This window comes from Phytophthora cinnamomi, assembly GCF_018691715.1.
Source record: "Phytophthora cinnamomi strain GKB4 chromosome Unknown Contig17, whole genome shotgun sequence".
Lineage (NCBI taxonomy): Eukaryota > Oomycota > Peronosporomycetes > Peronosporales > Peronosporaceae > Phytophthora > Phytophthora cinnamomi.
The window spans coordinates 449,162-467,167 of record NW_027150950.1 but is presented as its reverse complement, the minus strand read 5'-3'; the positions used below and the strand labels follow the sequence as shown (position 1 = coordinate 467,167).

Here is an 18,006-nt window from a genome sequence, read left to right as displayed (position 1 = left end):
AACAAGCATCGATATGACGGAGGAATTCGCTCGAATGCGTCTGGTCCACTGAATTGCCATAACGGATAGTGTCATGATAGACCAGGCAGGCAAAATAATCAAAGAACTGAACGGGACTGGAAATCCAATAATCTTGGCAAGTTTGTAGACAAATCCAGTAGTTAAAGCCGCCACTACGACAGAATCTCTTATGAACGGTTTGGTAGGATACGGAAGAGCGTTATGCATGCCTCTGCGGATTTGGTGGATAACCATGGTGGTCGTCATCAAAAGACACAAAAACTCGCGAAGGAAAAACATCTTGTTGACCTCAAGGCCCTCCGATGGATCTGCGAGCGGGATGGCGTCAATAAGAAAAGTCACAATCAAGCACGGGAGTGGACTTGCCAACGCGACAACCAAGGCACGAAGTGAACTGGTTTCTCGAGAGTATTGTGCGAATTCGATGACTCGTTTGTTGGAGTATCTACCTTGTAGTTCAACTTGCGTGGCCTCCCAGAGTTTGGCCAACTGCTGTCGCTGCATTCGTTGAGAGTATCCCAGCGCGCTTGGCCCTTCAAGAGCTAGCACGAAATGGTTTGCGCTTGGCCTTTGCGGTGCACCAACAGGAATGAGAGATGTCCTGATAATTTTAGGCTGAGCTCGAACAAGAATAAACAACGGGGTCACAAGTGAAAGGCCAAGAGACATCGCACGATTGTTGATGAGCATGGAGAGTTTGACTACAATATTCTGGCATGAATTCTGAGGCAAGGGACTGCATGAATAGTAGTCACGTTCAAACGCAATCCCCAGGTTTTGTCAAGTAAAATACGTCAGTAGCCCATAGTAGGATGTGAAAGCTCCTCTCTCGTTTAAAAGGTGTCCGGAGATGCGAAGCTGATTAAAATGTCGCGTTCGGATTCCGTCACACCAGGGATTTTCACTTTTTGCACCCTCTCCTTGTCAAGGCTTCAAGAGGTTTTATATAGACGCTGTATTCGAGACACTATCCCACGACGGCGAACGACCAACGTATCAATTAGGACCCTATTGTTAACGCTTAAAAACGCCAATAGAGATTCTCTGACCCCCCGCCCACCTGACCTGGGACTCACCTGCGCGGAAGGAGTAGAGACTACATCTCGCTCGTCAGAACGGTGCTCGAACGGAATTAGAGACCTCGTGGTGGAGGCAGCGTAATGAGAATGGACATATATTTTGCCTAAATGTTTCAGCGAACATTGAGTGTTGTAACACAACCAGTAGGTCAGATGAATGTGTACAGAGTCAAACTGCTTTTCTAGCACAAACGCTAGAACTTGGATTGAGGACACGCCCAGAAGACGCCGCGGTAGCATAGAAGAGAGAGAGACGCTGGAGGAACCAACGTCGCCTCGAGTAAGCTTTGTCCATTGCTTTGCTATCGCCAGTAAAGTCAGGGTGGTCCAGGCAGGGGATAGAATTAATGCAGTGAACGGGACTGGAAAGCCGATAGTCCCCGCCAGTACATAAAGAAGGACAGTCTTCAACAGCGACACCGTAATCCCTCAAAAATGGCCTTAATGGATGCGGGGGGAGGGGGTCAGAGAACCGCTATTTTTGTTAAGAATTACTATAGAGTCCTGGAATTTCTGCAGGCTTTGCCTAATTGATGCGTTGCCCTGTGGCCATCTTGGGCTAGATCCACAAATGCAACGCCGACTTAATGTTTCCTTAAGCCTAGGAGGTAAGCTGTTGAACTCAAACATCCCGAGAATAATGTACCCCGTCGCGACAGTTTGATTAAATTCGCCGGGCTTGACACCTCTTGAATTCTGGTTGTTTCCCACATATATGAATTGAACTTGTTGACGATACCTGGATCATCTGGGCGCTGCGCCGGCGACTCAGCGCCTTGAATCATGACAAGTACTGTGCTTGCTCGCACATATCTTGCTAATTCGAGCACGCGCTTTTGGGGTATCTGCCTTGCAGCTGAACTTGAGCGGCTTCGCACAGCTTGGCCAATTGTTGTGGCTGCATGTTTCCCTGCTCCTGCTTTGAGACTAATAGAAGGGCGGTTAGAAGTGCAACAGCAATGTACTTTTGGTGTCTGCTGCGAAAGCGGTTTTAGGCCCGGCAGGATACAATGCTGAGTCTCAAGTAGTTTTGACTCCTTCGGGACAAGAAAATTGTCTATCAGTCTTAACTTGACTTCGAGGTCCGAGGTGCGGTGGAAAGCGCAGTACTGATGCGGTGACCTTGAATGGGTCGGTGGCGTGGATACTCAACATCATTGAAGAACTATCATTCTAGTTCAGGCGATCATGGGAAACCCAACTCGACGTTTTTCATGGTGCCAACTCGACGCTGGCACCTGCTCGTGCACTACAGCTCAAACGCGATGCTTATCAAGATAAAGATAAGACCAGATGTGAAACCAAGACGTTGTCAGATTAATAATTTGTTGTCGAGGAATATTATAGTCGTTCGCTCGAACTCGGCTTATGTGTTCGTTATACCGCTTAAGAAGCTGCAGTCGTAGCTCGTCTCGACCTGGCAGTGCATGTTTGATCGCACCACAATGTCAGCAGCATATTCGATACAAACGTTCTCACCGCCATAACCAACTTCTGAAATTCCCACCACGCCTGACACTGAAATCTCTAAACCTTGTGCGTACAACTTCGAAGGTGAGACTTTGTTTGTTCTCTCTGCTTGAATCCGGTCATTAAAAAAAAATCTGGCAGCATTCGCTTATTAATTAGATATTCACGTAAATTTAAATGAATAATCGTTTCGTATAAGCACACCAGCACATCTAGTGTAAGCACGAATGTGTCGATGCAGAAAAACGCATATACATGAATTCGCACCTATATGTTTCAGCGAGCATTTGGCGTTGTAACTTAACCAGTAAATCAGATGAATCTGCACGTACTCAACCTGCTTCTCTAACACAAAAGCTAGAACTCGGACTGGGGACAGACCGAGCATATGCCGTAGCAGCATATCTAACCCCAGTAGCGAGAGCAATTGGAGAAACCAGTAGACGAGCAGGTTCTTTAGTGTTGCATATAGCTGGCTTTCGTTCATGTTGTAGAAAACGGAGTAGTATTCCCGGTTCGAGAGGTGGTATGTTACGATTAGATAAATCGCTAACAATAGTGATGTTAGAGTAAATACCATTTTAATATATCATCACCATTCGTGAACGTACCAAAGATTTGCGGGATCACGACCTCAATGTAGTTCAATAGAAGGAGAAATTCTGCCATGTACAACAGCCGCCGCACCTTAAGCACATATTTCTTACTGATCTGCGTGTGTGATGGCCGTCTTACAACAAGCGTATTGTCAGTTTCTTCTGGGTAAACAGTATTCGCACTCATCCATGCCGTCGATGTGCGCGAAATGAATGAGAATACAGCAAGGTCTCTACTACCATCCTTGGACGCAACAGCACCGGTCACCATCCTATCTATACTCCCGCGGACCCCAGCGCGGTGTCCAGGTCGTTCATGGCTAGAATCTAATGGTAGAATTCTAGCAGCTCGGGAATCTGTGGACCGCGAATTCTGGAATCCGTACGGCTCCGCGCGCTCCAATAGAATGCTCGCGCGCTCCAAAGTGGTTGGTTTACGACCACCTAATAGTTTGTATCCCACAGTATCACGACAAAGGCCCCACACAGATCCACTATCGATTCGATCCTCTAAATTCTCTAGACCTTCGCGACAATGCAAGATGTCGCGCAACGACAACGAAATCAAGACCACGTCGGCACTAATAAGCACGATAGTCGACCAAATCGATGGCGAACTCTGCATGCAGTACGCAACAAATAGTGACCCGAACACATCCGCATTGAAAATCACTACTTCGGGCGTCTCATCGCCAAGATGGCGAACAGCGCGAGCGAAAAGGTTCCGCATGAGCAGTTTGATCACTGGGAGCAGTACCGTGAAGGCCGTCTGAGATTTTTCTGATAGTGTCTTGAATATGTAATAGTAAGGAGGGTAAATCAAGATCAGTAATACGTCACATAGCATTAATTTGGTCATCCCAGCCAGCATCGCTTTGGCTTTAGGTTTTTCTTGAATGTGGCTTGCCCATTGAACCACCATCGAGGATAAAGTCATCACAGACCATGCGGGGATAACAACCAAAGGGGTGAACGGGACTGGAAACCCAATATTCTGGGCAAGTTCATAGAGAATTCTGCTTGTCAAAGCTGACACCACGACAGAATCTCGAACAAAGGGCACAACGGGGTATGGAAGAATGTTATGCATGCCTCTACGGAACTGGTGGATGATCATGCTTGTCGTCATCAGTAGGTTCAAAAACTCCCGGACGAAAAACATCTTGTTGACCGCAACACCCTCGGATGGATCTGCGAGGGGGATGGCATCGAAAAGGAACTGCACGAGGAGACACGGGAATGTGCTTGCGAGAGCGACAGCCAAGGCACGAAGCAAACTGGTTTGACGCGTGTAGCTCGCCAATTCGAGCACGCGCTTGTTGGAGTATCTGCCTTGCAGCTCAACTTGGGTGGCCTCCCACAGTTTGGCCAATTGCTGAGGTTGCATTTGCTCTCGATCGCGTCTAGCTTGGCTTCAAGAAAGGTTTCGAGGCTCCAACGAATGTATTGGCCTTTCTGGTACGAGGAAACGAGCAGAGGACGAGTTGCTGTGGTTCCTTGCATTTTTAGCTAAGTCTACCTAAGTTGAGTCAACAAGGACAAGAATATACTCAAGCACAGTAACAGCGCCTTTAAGAATGATAAACGACCCCCCTCCCCCCTCTGTACGCTGTACGACAAGATGAAGCCAGTGTTTGGAACCATTTTTTTTTTTTTGCTGTACGGTACAGCAGATTCCGAGTGTTTGCGGCTTCGGAGCTATGGTTGCGAGGAATGACCGCTGCGAGACGAAAGCTTTGAGATCGCAGTGCGACGATGTACGCTAATTCATCCTCCCCCACCTTAACACAACCCATACGCGCTGGCGGTGTCCCTGTCACTCTTTTTCTTCCTCCGACACGACGTTCAAGACGAACGGGTTAGCTGTAGACGAGGTCTGCGGCCGTCTCCAGGACATGGCACTCCCGGTACCCGCTGGGCTAGAAGAGGACTCATGTTCTCGATGAAGCGCTGTCCGTCGCCGTCCCGCTCCAACTCGTCCAAGTCTCCGTCGTAGTGGCTCAAGAAGCTGTAAATCCAGTCACACCCGTCCTTCTCGCACGTGTCGTCTTGTCAGCTCATACTGAATCTTGGGTGGAGTTTTTAAAATACTAGTCACATGCACATGTAATCTAGCCACTGGCAACAATTCCTACCCGACTAGCCAACAGTGTTAATTGTACTTCGGTAACACCAGCGAACGGCGCGATGACGGGAACCCACTCAGGTCGACGGCAGAGCGCCCGACCTCAGCTACGATCCGGTGTGCATCCTGCTCGAATAATGCAACTCCTCCAGCCTACGCGCCAACCATTGCAGACGTCCGCTTCGCTACGGTTGCAAATGGTCTGTTTAAGGCCTCACCCGGTAGGACCCGCCTTAGGCGGTCGTTGGTGCTTCTGCCCTGGGTAGAGTAACTATTCGAAATTGTATTTTGCAAGTGACAAGTTTAAAATGCACAGAAGACTAGTCCACAACATATCCCCCTGAATCTTGCCACGAAGTCAGCCGTACCTTTGAGCCACCTGCGCGATCAGCGAGTACGCGCTGCCGGGAGAATTTCTGCAGTGTACTCAACGCCACAAACAAGTTCTTCCAGTCGAACAGTGTGTTCGCCTGAACTCAAGAATCCAAACACCTCGGGAGGACAGCCACGAGAAAGCACTTCCGGGAGCAATTCCACTGAAGCCAGCGGACATCTACTCGATGAATGCTTTTGGTATTGCAGTCGACGAATCCAGCGGTGCACTCTTGACCATCGATTTCGACTATTTGCTCGGGAGGTTGGGCCAAGTGCTTGATCCATGCCATATCGTGCATCGCGGGGAACTTCTGAATGTCAGACTTGTGCTCCAAAGAGCCACAGCTATCGACGCAGATCCGACATTACTGCAGACAGGGTCAATTTTTGCGTTAGCTTGGGTGATATTCTTGCGCGATAACGCAGAGTAGGCTTACTTCATTTCACATGATTTACAGCCATCATGAAACGAGCCATCATCGTACTGATTGACCAGTCAACACAATTTGCTAATAATCGCTCAATATCATTTTGAGACTTACTTTAATGTACATCTGTGTATCGACTTGCTGTGTGAAAACATCGTATGATTCTAGTACGTGGTGACCGTTGGCCCCACCGCCTCCACGCATCCCATTGCTATCGCAAAGGATGGCTTCAAGTCGGGAGATAACCTCCCCTCACTCTGGCACCTACAGCTCTCGCAGCGTTGACAGTCGGCTACAACGTCTCAATCGCCGTCAGCTTGAGCACAATGAATCGGCCGCGCATCAAAGTTCAGCTTCTAGTCCTGGATGCGCCTCGCCAAACGCTCTCTGTAAAGTATGTACTGAATTGGGTTTCGCCGACACGAAGTGCAGCTCTTGTTCTCCGCCAACAAGCACCGAGGCGTCCGCGTCTGGATCTGGCGTTTTTAGCAAATCCCCGAATTCGTAGAACAATTACAAACATGGCTAGAAGGTGCAACTTGTGTGCCGTCGATCGATGACAAACTCGCCTGGAGCGGCAAGTTCTTACGAACTGCGAGTTAGCGCCATGACTTTTGTGAATTGAAGCAGATTTGCTGGCGTCAATATTGACTTCCTTTTGTTTGCAGCCATGTCGTACCAAGCGCCGGTTCAATTTGACAGCCACGAAAAATGGAATGAATAATCATATCCTATCAACACACAATAATTAGCTCAGGACTTGCAAAGTTATGCAACACATGAACGCATGGCTACCTATGTGTTTAAGCGTACAATGAGCATTGTAACACAACCAGTAAGTCAGATAAATCTGCACATAGTCAACTTGTCTCTCAAGCACAAAAGCTAGAACTCGAACTGGGGACAGACCGAGCATACGCCGTAGCAGCATATCTAATCCCAGTAGCGAGAGCAATTGGAGAAACCAGTAGACGAGCAGGTTCTTTAGTGTTGCATATAGCTGGCTTTCGTTCATGTTGTAGAAAACGGAGTAGTATTCCCGGTTCGGGAGGTGGTATGTTACGATTAGATAAATCGCTAACAGTAGTGATGTTAGAGTAAATACCATTTTAATATATCATCACCATTCGTGAACGTACCAAAGATTTGCGGGATCACGACCTCAATGTAGTTCAATAGAAGGAGAAATTCTGCCATGTACAACAGCCGCCGCACCTTAAGCACATATTTCTTACTGATCTGCGTGTGTGATGGCCGTCTTACAACAAGCGTATTGTCAGTTTCTTCTGGGTAAACAGTATTCGCACTCATCCATGCCGTCGATGTGCGCGAAATGAATGAGAATACAGCAAGGTCTCTACTACCATCCTTGGACGCAACAGCACCGGTCATCATCCTATCTATACTCCCGCGGACCCCAGCGCGGTGTCCAGGTCGTTCATGGCTAGAATCTAATGGTAGAATTCTAGCAGCTCGGGAATCTGTGGACCGCGAATTCTGGAATCCGTACGGCTCCGCGCGCTCCAATAGAATGCTCGCGCGCTCCAAAGTGGTTGGTTTACGACCACCTAATAGTTTGTATCCCACAGTATCACGACAAAGGCCCCACACAGATCCACTATCGATTCGATCCTCTAAATTCTCTAGACCTTCGCGACAATGCAAGATGTCGCGCAACGACAACGCAATCAAAACCACGTCGGCACTAATAATCACGATAGTCGACCAAATCGATGGCGAACTCTGCATGCAGTACGCAACAAATAGTGACCCGAACACATCCGCATTGAAAATCACTACTTCGGGCGTCTCATCGCCAAGATGGCGAACAGCACGAGCGAAAAGGTTCCGCATGAGCAGTTTGATCACTGGGAGCAGTACCGTGAAGGCCGTCTGAGATTTTTCTGGTAGTGTCTTGAATATGTAATAGTAAGGAGGGTAAATCAAGATCAGTAATACGTCACATAACATTAATTTGGTCATCCCAGCCAGCATCGCTTTGGCTGCAAGGTTTTCTCGAATGTGCCTTATCCACTGAATTGCCATCGCAGAAAGTACCATCACTGACCACCCAGGAAGAATAACTAAAGCCATGAATGGAATCGGAAATCCGACAATGTGGGCGAGCTCGTAGAGCAGTCCGATAGTCAAAGCCGACACCACAATAGAATCTCTTACGAACGGCTTGAAAGCGTACGGAAGCAGAGTTTGAGTACCTCTGCGGAACTGGTGGATAATCATGCCTGTCGTCATCACAATACACAAAAACTCTCGAACGAAAAACATTTTGTTGGCCGCAACGCCTTCGGACGGGTCTGCAAGTGGTATGGCGTCGATAAGAAACTCCATGAGCAGGCACGGCAAGGAGCTTGCGAGAGCGACAGCCAAGGCACCAAGCAAACTGGTTTGACGCGTGTACCTTGCCAATTCGAGCACGCGCTTGTTGGAGTATCTGCCTTGCAGCTCAACTTGGGTGGCCTCCCACAGTTTGGCCAATTGCTGAGGTTGCATTTGCTCTCGGCTAACTCGATGGTGTCTAACCTCCACAAAAGGATTTATAGCACCTTTGAAGACGTAATGGGTGAGGTTGGCTTCTTTGTTTGAGCGGACTAATTGGGACCAGCTACCGCGGCTATCCTTGCATTTTTAGCGAAGGTCACCTGACCTAAGTCAACCTAATCTAGCCCAAGATGGCCACCTGACAACGCATCAATTAGGCAAAGCCTGCAGAAATTCCAGGATTCTATAGTTAATTCTTAAACAAAAATAGAGGTTCTCTGACCCCCCCCCCCCCCCCCCCCATGAGCTAAGTCAACCTGGACAAGAATACTCCAAGCGCAGTGATGGTACCTTCAGGCTTTGCAAACTACAAGAAACCGATCGATCCTGGTCTACACACTGGACCTCGTACCCGAACTCGATTTATATTTGCATGTTAACCCCCTCCCAAGTCCGATTTCCCGGGGCTGGTGTGAATTGTGTATTAGTAGCTACCGCAGGGCCTCGTAGTAGGCGAGAATACAGCGCAGCGCAGGTAATGGCGATAATCGCAACAAACCCAAATCAAGATAAGCACCTTTACGTTTTGCCAGCAGAGATGGGGATGGTTGAATTCGTTCGTGGTAGCTCCTGCTGGTTAATAGCTGCTACCAGAGGTCGGAAAAAAATAGTGCAATACAATAAATAATCAGTTTTTTCAATATATATATTTTTATTACTGGCCTACACTGACCTCAATACAATATAAAATTGACCCAATTATTGGCAATAAATTTGTAAAAAGTGCCCCCACTGGCAAATACCGAAAGTCTAGCCAATAAACCTCCAGTCTATAGGCCAGGGTCACTTGAGTGCAGTATCACCGCTGGCGCAACACTGTGTGCGCCCTGGCTGCCGGGCTATAGAGGCTGCTACGTATTGCTTCTTCGATTGTGAGCCCGTCCAGGTGTTGTGACAGAACCATGGGCTCCAGATTTTCGATGCTCCCTGGGGTGGGAGCTGCTGATCTTCCCGTACGACCGCGATGTCCATGACGAATGGCGCCATTTTGGTGAGATCCTTCTATGGCGCATCTACACAGCCATGCGCCTCCGGAACGATATTTATTTTCACGTGTGCGTGCGATCAGCCCATAAATTCCCCGTTTGAGCTGCTCATTTGACACCACTACCAGCACCTCTATCGCCGATCAACAGTTTAATCTTAATTGTGACGGGATCAGGACAGTTTTGCGCCTGGGGTTCCCTGAACCTGTTGATGACGCCGTTCAACTCCCAGCTAGCACCATTAGATTAAGCCTACTCTCTTGAAAATTGCGATCTCAACTGCTATATCCCTCTGTAAAGTGATATAAGTTGTACCATTTCTGTACCAATACAATATAAATTGCGGCAATTTTTATTATTGTTTAGCTTAAAATTGCTGTTTTTATTAGTGGCAGCCGGTGGATCCAATTCAATATCATACTGTATTGGCGGACCTCTGGCTGCTACACTTCCCTCTTTACGGCACTTTACACTTTGGTAACTCGTCTTGGTCGAATTAAACTAGGCTGGTCTCAAAGAGATCGAGTTATGTCAGTCGACGGTACTGCTGCTAGGAGAGATGGCGGTTGGTCTTCAGGCACGAACTTGAACCGGAGTGGATCTCCGAATTGCCCCGAGTGGAGGTTTCATATTGTCGTGCAGCAGATTCCGGTGTTTGAGGCTTCGGCTGCAGTTGCGAGGGATGGTCGCTGCGCGACGATGCACGCTGTGGAAGGAGCCGAACGCGACGTGAAAAATCATTTGACCCCCATGACCGGACTGATGAAGGATAATTCATCTTTAACACAAACCGTACGCGCTGGAAGTGACAAGTAGTAGCTCAGGAAGCAGATTCAATCGTACCCGACTTCCTCGTTCGCGTCCAGCCAGCTGATGCTCAATTTGCCACGAAGTCAGCCGTACCTTTGAGCCACCTGCGCGATCAGCGAGTACGCGCTGCCGGGAGAATTTCTGCAGTGTACTCGACGCCACAAAACAAGTTCTTCCAGCCGAACAGTGTGTTCGCCTGAACTCAAGAATCCAAACACCTCGGGAGGACAGCCACGAGAAAGCACTTCCGGGAGCAATTCCACTGAAGCCAGCGGGCATCTACTCGATGAATGCTTTTGATATTGCAGTCGACGAATCCAGCGGTGCACTCTTGACCATCGATTTCGACTATTTGCTCGGGAGGCTGGGCCAAGCGCTTGAACCGTACCTTCTTGCGCATTGTAATTACTTGCTTGACCTCAACTCGCCGTAGCTATCTTATAGAGTTCGAGGCTAGATCAAGTTGAGCTATGTATGTTGTGATGATAGCCACGCAAATTGAAATGTGTAATCGTATTCTGTAGACAAACAAACAGTGCACCCCAAAACAAATTGTTGTCAATGGATAGATGTACGTACAATCCATGAAACATAAGCCAGATGTACCAAAATGATCCAGCGAACATTGCGCATTGTAGGACAGCCAGTAGATCAGATGCATCTGCACAAAATCAATCTGATTCTCCAAGACGAACGCTAGAACACGGATGGGGGACAGCCCCAGGATACGCCGCAGTAGCTTATTCAAACACAGTAGTGAAAGAAGCCGAAGGAACCAGTAGACGAGCAGCCCCTTTAGTGTTTCGTACAGCTGACTTTCGTTCATGTCGTGGAAAACGGCATAATACTCGCGGTTCGGTAGATGGTATGTTACGATAAGATAGATTGCTTGTAGTAGTAGTAAAGAGAAAGCGGTCAGTGTAAATACATAGTCAATAAAAAAAATCGTTTATGGTCCAGAACGTACCAAAAATTTAAGGAATGACAACCTCGATGTACTTCAGTAGAAGGAGAAATTCCGTCATATACAACAGCCGCCGCACCTTGTGCATATATGTTTTGCTGATCTCGACGCTTGAAGACTGTCGCTGAGTTTGTGTGTGGTCTGCTTCTTCTGGAAAAATACTACTTCCGCCCATCCATGCCGTCGACGTACACGCAATGTACGAGAAGAGTGCAACGACTCTACTGGAAGTTTTGGCAGCTCCACTACTTTCTATACGGGCTAGATCGCAAGCACTTGGTCTTGGTCGTTGCTGACTGGGGTCTAACGGGAGAACTTATGCCGTTCGGAGCGTAGTAGCTTTAGCGTCCTTCGTATCCCATAGCTCCAGTATTATGCCCGCCCGTTCTACAGTGGTTGGTTTGCGACCACCTAGTAACTTATACCCAATGGTTTCATGGTAATAATTCCACACGGACCCATTTTCAATTTGGTCCTCTAATTCCGCTAGCCCTACGCGACAATGCAAGATATCCCGTATCGACAATCCAATCAAAACTACATCCGCACTAGTAATCGCGATTGTCGACCAAATCGATGGCGAACTCTGCATGCAGTACGAAACAAACAATGAACCAAAAGCGTCTGCATTGAAGATCACTAGCTCGGGCGTCTCGTCGCCTAGATGACGAGCCGCTCGAGCGAAAAGATTGCGCATGAGCAGCTTGATCAATGGGAGTAGTATCGTGAAGGCCGTCTGAGCTTCTGCGGATAACGTTGTGAAAATATGGTAATATGGTGGATAAATGAAGATCAGTAATGCGTCGCACAACATCAATTTTCCCATACCGTAGAGCATCGCGGGTTTTCTCGAATATGATTTATCCATTGAATTGCCATGGCTGTTAGAGTCATCGTGGACCAGACGGGGAAAATAACCAAGGAACCGAATGGGACGGGAAATCCTATGAGCCGCGCGAGTTCATATAGAACAGCTATTGTCAGCGCCGACACCACCAAAGAATCCCTCACAACCCGCTTCATAGGATACGGAAGAACATATCGGACTCCTTTGCGAAACTGGTGGATAATGATGCAGGTCGTCAGTAATACACACAAAAATTCCCGGACTAACAGTGCTTTGTTGGCTGCAAGACCCTTCGACGGATCTGCGAGTGGGATAGCGTCAATAAGAAACGTCACGAGCAAACAGGGGAATGGACTTGCAAAAACGACAGCGAAGGCTCGAAGATAACTGGTTTCTCGCGAATACCTTGCCAGTTCGAGGACGCGCCTACTAGAGTACCTCCTGTAGCTCGACTTGGGTGGCCTCCCAGAGCTCGGTCAAGTGCGGAGTGGTCAAGTGCGGAGTGTGCATTTCGTTTTGTTTCTTCAGGATCGGCGCTTGACTTCTAGAGAGGTTTCGAAAGAAAGCATGAACGAGCGTGACGTTTGCGAAGGACTGACAGGGGACATTCTATCTAAGTTCTTAGATAAGAATAAATCCTATCATGGATTAGTGTGTTTTCAGGATAGAGACACGAGTACGGTAGTTCAGCACGCTGAGGTAAATTTTAGTAAAGCACGCTGCTGAATTGAAGAGTGTTGCTTACGCTACGATTTTATATTCTTCTGATTCCTATGCCTGCGTTGGTACTGTTATCACAGCTAGACACTAGACACTGCTTTCGCGGGTCAGCTATTTCGCTTCATTCTTTACGACACTTGGATACTCATCTGTGGTTGGTCTTGGTGTGAATTAGAACCAGGCTGATCTCAACGAGATCAAGGGAAAGCAGCCGGCGGTGTTGCTAGAAGAGACGACGGTTGATCTGTTGGCGTGAACTCGTGCTTGCCTTCTCACCTCTCTGAATGTAGGCTTCATCTTGTGTTACAGCAAAGTCCGAGTGGCGGCGGCTTCGGCTTCGGATGCGAGGGGTGGTCACTGCGCGGCGAAAGCTTCGAGATCGGAGCACAACCACGTCCAACGCAGATTGATCTTCCTCCATCTTTACGCAGTGTGAACACGACGGCGGAGTCCCTGCTCCTGACAGCGTGCCTCGCTGCTCCGACACGACGCTCAATACGAATGGGGTTATCTGCAGATGTGATCTGCAGCCGTCGCCATGATACGAAGTTAGCTGGGCAAGAAGAGGGCTCATGTTGTCGAAGAAATGCTGTCCGTCCTCGTCCAGCTCGAACTCGACCAGGTCGCCGTCGTAGCCGCTCAAGAAGCTGCAAATCCACTCGTACCCGTCCTCCTCGCTAGTGCCGTCCTGCCAGCTCATGCTGGATCTTGCTGTCGGCAGTACGTTCAATCGGAACGAGCTAACTGCACGAGAAGCGAGTACACACTGACAATGAGCTCACAAACAAGTTCTTGAATGCCCACCAGCCGGAAAGTGCGTTCGCCTGAAACTCAAAAATTTAAAACTCCTTGGACGTACAGCTACTGAGGCGGGATCTTTTCCTGATCCTCCTCTCAAGCACTTTACAGAGTAGTAGTCAAAAATGCACATGTGATGGTGCTAAGATTTTGATTCTGAAGTCGACGAATCCCGCGGCGCACTCTATTACCACTAATCATCGTCTTCCTCGTCGTTGGCGTGGTCTTCACCATTGACTTCGTCTATCTGTTCGGGAGGCTGGGCCAAGCGCTTGAACCATGCCTTATCGTGCATCGTGGTAAACTCCTGGATGTCAAACTCGTCCTCCAATGAGCCATAGCTGTCCGCAGTTTCGAGCCATGTCCGACATTGCTGTAGACAAGGTCAATCTTTGCATTAGTCTGCGTGAAATTATTGCGCGATACAAGCCGAGCAAGCTTACCTCTTCATCCTCAAACGGAGGAGATGCATACAAACACGCGAGGTGGTATCCGCCGAGCTTGTCGTGGAAATGGTGAGCAGAACGAAGTACCTCTACAGCATGCCTGAAGCGGGCGCTTCCCGTCGCTTTCTTTCGCTTTTGCTTATGTTTCTTGCTCGTTGCGCCCTCTTCTTCTCCTAGCCGAGGGAATGAACGCACAAACGCCGCAAGACCCTTGCCCAGCGCGTTGAGCAAATGCGGCACCCGCTCGTCAATCTCCTCCTCTTCAGGCTCCTCCTGGTCGTGAGTGTCTTTCCGATGGCAGATCTCATGGCACTCCTTGAGGTCGAAGCCAGCCTCGGTCAGCAAGCGTTTGTACTGGCCTTCCAAGTCATCGAACAGCTTGGTCCACTCTTCAGCCGTTGGCTTCGCACCCAAGCTATCCCTCGCCAAGCACCTGGCAGCGAGGTAGTTGGTCATCTCCATCAGCGCCTCCGCGCTGTCCGAGTTCAGCTCTACAAAGAAAAAAAAACACAACCGTCAGTTCCAGAGACCCACCGGACAACGCCTCGCTCAACTTACCAATAGCCTCTTTGTACAGCGTCACGGTGCGGTGGAAATCTTCACCACTGGCAGCATCCTCCAGCAGTCCTTGCAGCACCGCCTCCAACAGTTTGGCCTCTGCAAAGTCCTCGGCCGTGACCTTGTCGTCGTCTTCCTCCTCGTCCTCGTCCTCCTCTTCTTCCCCGTCACCTGTCCCAGTAGTCTCCCTCTCCTCCACCTGATCTGCCTCCTGTGGCTGCTTTTCCGACTCGGCCCTGTAAATCTCCTCCAGCGTGTGGCACACCTGCAGCGCCCTGTCGTAGTACTGCTGCTTGGCCTGCTCCTCCTCCTCCAGAAAGGCCAGCAGGTCTCCCGCCTCCTTGAGCGCCTTGGCCAGCTGGAAGCGCGTCTCGAACGTGGAGCCGCCGTCCACCTGCACGGCGCGCTGGAACTTGCTCAGCGCCTGGTCCAGCGCCTCTCGGCTGCGCGTCTCCGTGGCCACGACGAGCAGCGACGAGCCCCAGAGCGAGAAGCCCACGGGCCCCAGCGCCGCGTCGACGTCGGCCGCGTCCGCCCGGCTCAGCTGCAACAGGTGCTGGAACTTGTCGGCCGCGGCGGCGGCCAGCGTCGCGTCCTCGTTCAGCGAGGCCAGCCGCGCCAGCGCCGTGCCCCAGAGGAAGTAGGCGTCCAGCTGCTTGGGCACCGCCAGCGCCTCGTGGCTCTCCAGCAGCTTCTTGACGCGCTTGCCGATCTGCCAGGTCTCTGGTCGGGTGTAAAAGCATAATGGGTGTTAAAACATGGCGTTTAAACGTATAGATAGCTGAAACACAGTGACGCACGCTTCTGGGACGTCTCCTCCTGCTGCAGCAGCTCGTTGATGCTGGCCAGCTCGGCGTCCACCGCGGCGCCGTCGGCACTAGCTGCTGCGTCGTTGGCGAGGGCGGGCCGCTTGGCAAGCGCAGCGGATGCCGCCGCCGCGTCGCCGCTGGTCGTGCGCTGCCGCTTCCGGTCCATCGGTTGGTGAAGCGCTTTTCGCTTTAAGCACGTTTAAAATCTAGCACTTAAACATAAACCCGCGATTTGAACGCGCTGCTTTGTTGGGAATATTACGTTTAGTTGTTGGGAATATTACGGTAAGTAATAATAGGGCACGAGGTCTACATTGCAGACGTTTCACGGGATTGCACTCGTGTCGTGGCGAAACTCGGGGAAACAAAAATATTTTTTTGGTCTGCTCGCTTGTTCGTGAGAGATCAGACGGACTTCTACCGCCACGAACACGAATAGCAGTCGAGCTGGTCAGCCAACTTTGGACCGTCAGTCGTTGGTTCATCACTTCTCTTCTCACCGGTCGAGGTAAAATGGTTCGCAAGCGCTCGTCGCTGCTTGAAGTATGGGAAGCCACGCAGGTGGAACTGCGAGGCACCTACTCGGCCGGGAGGGTCATCGACCTGGCCAAGTACATCCACGAAACCAGTTCGGTGCGAGCCTTAGCAGTTGTCGTCGGGATTCCGGTGCCGTGTCTCGTGGTCACGCTGCTCATCGATTTCGTGCCGCTCACGAATCCGTCGGACGGGATCGAAGCCAACAAACTCTTCTTGGTGCGGGAGTACTACTGTTTCGTGGTGATGACGTTCCTCGCCATCCACCAGTTCCGAACGGGGGTGCGGACGGTGCTGTCGTACCCTACCGAAAAGGTCGTCCGCGACACGCTCCTTGTGTCGGCGGTGACGGTTGCAATTCTCTACGGAGTCATCTTGTGGATTGGGTTTCCTGTGCCGTTCACGACAATCTTCCTCGTTCCCGCATGGCTGACGCTGACTGTTATTCCGATGGGGGTTCAATGGGTGAAGGAGCTCTTAGTAAAACCGAAGGCGGTGGCGATGCTCATCGACATGGTCAAGTTGTGGATATGCGACTTCTTGCTGGCCTTCATCTACCCGCCGTACTTCTATGTCTTCAAGTCGCTGACAAATGAGGCTCAGATGGCTTTTACGCTATTGCTGCCCGTAATTAAACTCTTCATGAGGAACCTGTTCGCTCGGGCTGTTGGGCATCTCGGCGACGAGACGCCTGGGCTCGTGATTTTCAATGCTGACGTCTTTGGGTCGCTTTTTGTGGCGTATTGTATGCAAAGTTCGCCTTCGTTCTGGGCAACGATGGAGCTTATGGTGGTAGATATCTGCCTCATGGGCCTGTCGCTGCGCGATATTGAGAAAGCGCGCAAGGGGCTGGGAGAACTCGAGAAAAAGGTTGATGACAGCTACATGTGGAGTAGCCACCACGGTGCGGCGGGTTACATCAGCCTTGGCGGTCGCATGCCAACCACCCTCGAGCGAGCGAGCATACTCCTCGAGAGGGAGTCACACTCACAAGCCGATGCCTCGCGCTCATCACAATTGCTTGAGCTCAAGCAAGCGTTATTAGACGCAGATCAAGAGCGAGAAGGGCCCAAATTTGTTACGCCTAAAGTGAAGAACGCATTCAAAACATCCATCGCAATAGTGGCCAAGGACATTTGCAAAACATTTGGAGAAGGTGTCCGCATCTACCCTATCGCGAAGTCTTCAGAAATCAAAGGAGTTGTAAAAGAAGTGAAAGAGGACATCCGCACCACTGAAAGTCGCACCCTCAGTGCCCAGGATCGACTCAAATACACGCGTAAAGTGCGTCGACTGCTCTACATGGCAGAGTTTCTACTACTCCTAAACTACGTTGAAGTGATCATCCCGCTCGTGTTCTGTACGTATATAGTAGTACTTTTCATTGGTAACCAATGCGGACATATTTCTAACTGGGTGAATTTGTTGCTTTATTCCCGAAGCAATTTATCTAGTTGCCACCTATCACCTTCCCAACCGAGACTACTATGCGATCTACGATGGAATCAACCAGAGCCAACTCATCCAAACACTTAACAATGTGGTGTTTTACTGTTTGCTACAGTTCGTGTCGCTGATGCTCTTGGTCTTTATGCTTAAACGCATGCTGGGTCTGTCACCAATCCAGCAAATTGCCTTTGTACTGGAAAAGCAAGTCGACTATGTGCAAATCAGCCTCATCTTCTGGCTATTCTACAATGTTCAGAGTTCGCTGCGTCACTTGGGTAGGGTGTAGATGTACTACATTTCGAGGGATGCAAAAGCGGGACGTCTAAGTATTGTGTGCAACTGTGCTGAATAGGCTATGACTACAGCTTCCGATTCGCGTGGTTATCGCAAGAACCGGGATCAACTTCACACGGAAGCGGGTCGGCATTGTAA

The 18,006-nt window shown here is 49.8% G+C and overlaps 5 protein-coding genes across 5 annotated transcripts; 1 reads left to right on the top strand and 4 right to left on the bottom strand.

Annotated features, from left to right (window-relative positions):
• Window positions 1-2,486: 2,486 nt before the first annotated feature.
• On the bottom strand, window positions 2,487-3,239 carry IUM83_04634 (ABCG transporter ABC Superfamily; the record flags this gene model as incomplete). Its single annotated transcript, XM_067928725.1, has 3 exons — window positions 2,487-2,517; window positions 2,903-3,119; window positions 3,182-3,239. The coding sequence occupies 3 exons, from the start codon at window positions 3,237-3,239 to the stop codon at window positions 2,487-2,489; spliced, it is 306 nt and encodes a 101-aa protein (XP_067796040.1).
• Window positions 3,240-6,784: 3,545 nt separating this feature from the next.
• Window positions 6,785-12,251, bottom strand: IUM83_04633 (uncharacterized protein; the record flags this gene model as incomplete). The annotated part of the gene is made up of 5 exons (XM_067928724.1): window positions 6,785-6,825; window positions 6,890-7,171; window positions 7,234-7,284; window positions 12,029-12,157; window positions 12,242-12,251. The coding sequence occupies 5 exons, from the start codon at window positions 12,249-12,251 to the stop codon at window positions 6,785-6,787; spliced, it is 513 nt and encodes a 170-aa protein (XP_067796044.1).
• Window positions 12,252-13,203: 952 nt separating this feature from the next.
• IUM83_04632 (uncharacterized protein) lies at window positions 13,204-13,680 on the bottom strand (the record flags this gene model as incomplete). The annotated part of the gene is made up of 1 exon (XM_067928723.1): window positions 13,204-13,680. One exon carries the CDS (start codon window positions 13,678-13,680, stop codon window positions 13,204-13,206), a length of 477 nt encoding a protein of 158 aa, XP_067796045.1.
• Window positions 13,681-13,971: 291 nt separating this feature from the next.
• Window positions 13,972-15,757, bottom strand: IUM83_04631 (Tetratricopeptide-like helical; the record flags this gene model as incomplete). Its single annotated transcript, XM_067928722.1, has 4 exons — window positions 13,972-14,151; window positions 14,222-14,715; window positions 14,783-15,505; window positions 15,583-15,757. 4 exons carry the CDS (start codon window positions 15,755-15,757, stop codon window positions 13,972-13,974), a joined length of 1,572 nt encoding a protein of 523 aa, XP_067796104.1.
• Window positions 15,758-16,104: 347 nt separating this feature from the next.
• Window positions 16,105-18,006, top strand: IUM83_04630 (uncharacterized protein; the record flags this gene model as incomplete). The annotated part of the gene is made up of 3 exons (XM_067928721.1): window positions 16,105-17,485; window positions 17,580-17,849; window positions 17,927-18,006. 3 exons carry the CDS (start codon window positions 16,105-16,107, stop codon window positions 18,004-18,006), a joined length of 1,731 nt encoding a protein of 576 aa, XP_067796043.1.